This window comes from Plasmodium cynomolgi, chromosome 14 (genome assembly GCF_000321355.1).
Source record: "Plasmodium cynomolgi strain B DNA, chromosome 14, whole genome shotgun sequence".
In the NCBI taxonomy this organism is placed as follows: Eukaryota; Apicomplexa; class Aconoidasida; order Haemosporida; family Plasmodiidae; genus Plasmodium; species Plasmodium cynomolgi.
The window spans coordinates 1,155,338-1,158,850 of record NC_020407.1 but is presented as its reverse complement, the minus strand read 5'-3'; the positions used below and the strand labels follow the sequence as shown (position 1 = coordinate 1,158,850).

At 40.3% G+C, this 3,513-nt stretch overlaps 1 protein-coding gene across 1 annotated transcript; it reads right to left on the bottom strand.

The window, feature by feature from the left end:
- Positions 1-1,831: 1,831 nt before the first annotated feature.
- PCYB_143580 (karyopherin alpha) lies at positions 1,832-3,469 on the bottom strand (the record flags this gene model as incomplete). Its single annotated transcript, XM_004224829.1, has 2 exons — positions 1,832-2,783; positions 2,832-3,469. 2 exons carry the CDS (start codon positions 3,467-3,469, stop codon positions 1,832-1,834), a joined length of 1,590 nt encoding a protein of 529 aa, XP_004224877.1.
- Between the last annotated feature and the right edge of the window lie 44 nt (positions 3,470-3,513).

The following is a 3,513-nucleotide window of genomic DNA, read 5'->3' as shown; positions in this document are numbered from 1 at the left end:
TTATTCCTTTTTTCTCTCAGAAAAGGCAAAAAAAAAAAAAAAAGTCAAGATTTTCTCATTCAGTGGGTGAATTTTTGCCCTATTAAGGGGATAAAAATAACTTGTTTCTCAAAAAAATTCATGATGCCTTTTTTTAAAAATTGAGCACACCGACCGTTGCATAGAACAAATTCAAATAAAAAGATGTCTTTCTGGGGTTCATCAACAGGTGGGAGACACGTGTTGAGCGGATGAGTTTTAAATGTGAACTCTCCCTCAAAATTTTTTCTTTTTTTTTTTTTGCCCTTTCGCGGTCTTTTCCGTTTACACTTTTTATTGTCCCATTTTTTTGTGTATTTGCACCCGAATTTGTAGGCCGCAGTGAGGAACATTCGTACAGCAAAATTTTGCCCATCCTTGGGTTATGCACGATGATAAAAAAAAAAAAATTTTACAAATTGATTCTTACGGACGTTACCAATTAAACACTTTTACCGCCCCAATATAACATGCCCATAACGAACGCAATGTGAGTTCACCTCAATAATGCTCTGGACTGTGTCTACAAGGAGGGAGACGCCGTTTGAATGCATAAAAAGGGGTCCCCCCCAAAAAAAAAGAAATTAAAAATTTAACACCAGCACCGTGTGGGAAAAGCTTAACCATTATACACTGCTGTGCATTCTTCTGCCCTTTCGAGCGAACTATTTATGTACACAAGGCGCCGCAATGAAGTGGGCCCTGTCCAGTTCCGCCATTTTCACAGGCGGATCAAGTTCATCAGCACTCGTTAGCATTTACTTCTCAGTTGTGAGGGTGCTGAATGATTTATAAAAATTATACCAGGTTTTCTTTGGGTGTTTAAATTTTTAAATTGTAATAAGGGAAATTTTTTAAAACCAATAAAAAAAAAAAAAAAAAAAAAAATAAAGGTATCCATATGTACATATATATGTGCATGCTTATATATATACACACTTCTATTGTGTTACGAATGTTTGTTTTCAAAAGTGTTTTAAAAAAAGGAGGGAAGAATGTAGGGACATGGAGGGGAAGCGGGGATGGGAGTGCGAAACGGTTGAGTGAAAAAGCGAGTAAGAAAGGGTTGCATGAAAAAGCGAGTGAGAAAGGATTGCATGAAAAAGCGAGTGAGAAAGGGTTGCATGAAGAAGCGAGTAAGAAGGGGGTGCGCGAAAAGAGGTGCGTGGGAAACGACGAGATGAGTCTGTGGATGGATTAGCCGCGGCATAAATGGAGCCCCATCGATGCAGTGGATATATGAGCGGGTGGTAGATACGTGACAGTGGGGCTTGGCACGGGGCCCACAATGAGTATGTAAATGCATAAGCATAAACATGCGCATGTGCGTGTGCACATGTATATATATATATATATATATATGCCGTGCATGCGCTTTATTACGCTTCATGCATTTTCTTCCTTTTAAAAAACACTTGTTGTGCGTGCCCTTGCACACGCACACAGCACAGTGTACGCATAGGATATGCCCACGAAAAAGGGCGCACGCAGAGATGGGTTGCCTCCCCGCGGAAGACTCTTTATACGCGTGTACAAGAACGTGGGCGTACACGTTGATGCAGTGCATTAATCCACACACTTGCGCGTGTACGCGTGGGAGATTGCATGAATATGAGCATGTACAGGGGTAGAATGCCGCAGCAGGGCAGGTACGCACATGTGTATAAATGGTACGGGTGGCACAAAGGCGTGTGCTGGTGTGCTGGAGTGCCGGTGTGCTCGCATCTGTCGCGTTTGTTACGTCTGTCGCGTCTGTCGCGTCTGTCGCGTCTGTCGTGTTTGTCGCCGCCTAACCATCCTCGGAAAACCCCCATCAATCGAACGTAAAGTCCTTATTTAGCACCGCGTCGTCGTTGTTGGCGAAGACATTGTTCAGAGTGATCTGCGTGCTGTTTATTTCGTTGTTAATGACGAAGGGGAAATACTTGTACAAAATTTTCCAAGCCTTGTTGCAAATGTTGTCCACCTTTCTATCCTGTAAAGCATCTATTTTGTGCACGCTATCGCATTCTTCGAAAAAATGAACATACGGATTAGCAGGTAGGTTATCTCTTAACTTTTTATTTTCTCCCATTTCGAGGATGTTTTCAAGTCCTTCCAAGGTGACAGAAATGATATTTGCATCTTCTACATCTAGTAGGTTAGACAGCGAGTGTATGGCCCCACATTCTACAAGGTATTCTATTTGCGACTCTGATCCCCCAGAAGAAGCATTCGATATTGCCCAGGCAGCTTCTTTCCTCACCTCAAAATCTTCCTTCATTAAAATATTTATAAGTTGCGGAATAACATTATTGTCAATTACTGCCTGTATTTGGGAAATATTCCCTGCAGTAATGTTAGATAATGCCCAACAGGCTTCTTTTTTTATACTTTTTTTTGAAGAATTAAGTAAGCAGGACAATTTTTGTACGGCACCAAGTTTAACAACGACATCCGTTTGGAGGTCATCCCCTGTTACGATATTTCCAACGGTTCTGAGTGCAGGTGTTTGTACTAAAAAAGAACAGTGGCTTAGCAACTCGACTACTCGTTCCGCTACTCCAGCATCGAGGACAGCATTGATATTTTCATTGGAGCCATCCGATAAGTAGGACAATGTCCAACAAGCATCTGTTAATATTTCTTCATCATCGTTGTATATTAATGCAGCTAGGGTTGGCAACGCCTTGGAAACTATTTCAAATTTCGGAGCTGGTTTTCCTCTACATAAATTTGATAGTGTCCAAGCGGCATTTCTTATTAATGTTCTCTTATGGCTAGTTCTTAAAATTTTTAAAAGTAAAGGTAAAGAATTTTGATTAAGGACAAACTCTCTACATTCCGCTGAATCTCCTGCAATGTTTCCCAATGCCCATACGGCTTGTTCACACACATCTTCCTTTTCGCTATTTAATAGTCTAACAAGATGAGGCACAGCATTATTTTCAATTACAACTTTGGTTTGTTCTTGTGAACCTGAAGCGATGTTTGTTAACACCCACGCGGCTTCAAATTGTAAATCTGTTTTATCATCATACTTTAGAAATTCCACTATGTATGGAACGACGCCTGAATTTATTACTTCCTGTATGGGTGGTCCTTTTTCAATAGACAGTAACTTCCTTAACTCTCTTGTGCTGTTTAATTGGGTTACATATTCGGATGACCTTACTCCTATCGCTAAGGAGGGAATTTTCTTTAACATTTCGATGGTACTGGAACTATTGTTCGATGCAGCATTGTATAACGAATCATTGGTGGAGTCATTTTGATTGGATTTTAAATAATTGACATTATATGAGGAATTTTCTTCGAGTCCTATATTGGCCATTATCAAGGCTCTTTTACTTTCCAGCTGACATTCTCTCTGTTGCTTTCTTATTTGGACCACCAAGTCTTCTCTTTTTCTCCTCGTGTCATCGCAATTCTTCTTAAATTCTTTTCTCCTCGCTTCAATTCGCCTATCCATTTTGACGTTCCTTTTTTTTTTTTTAGTTAATTCTTCCCAATTAG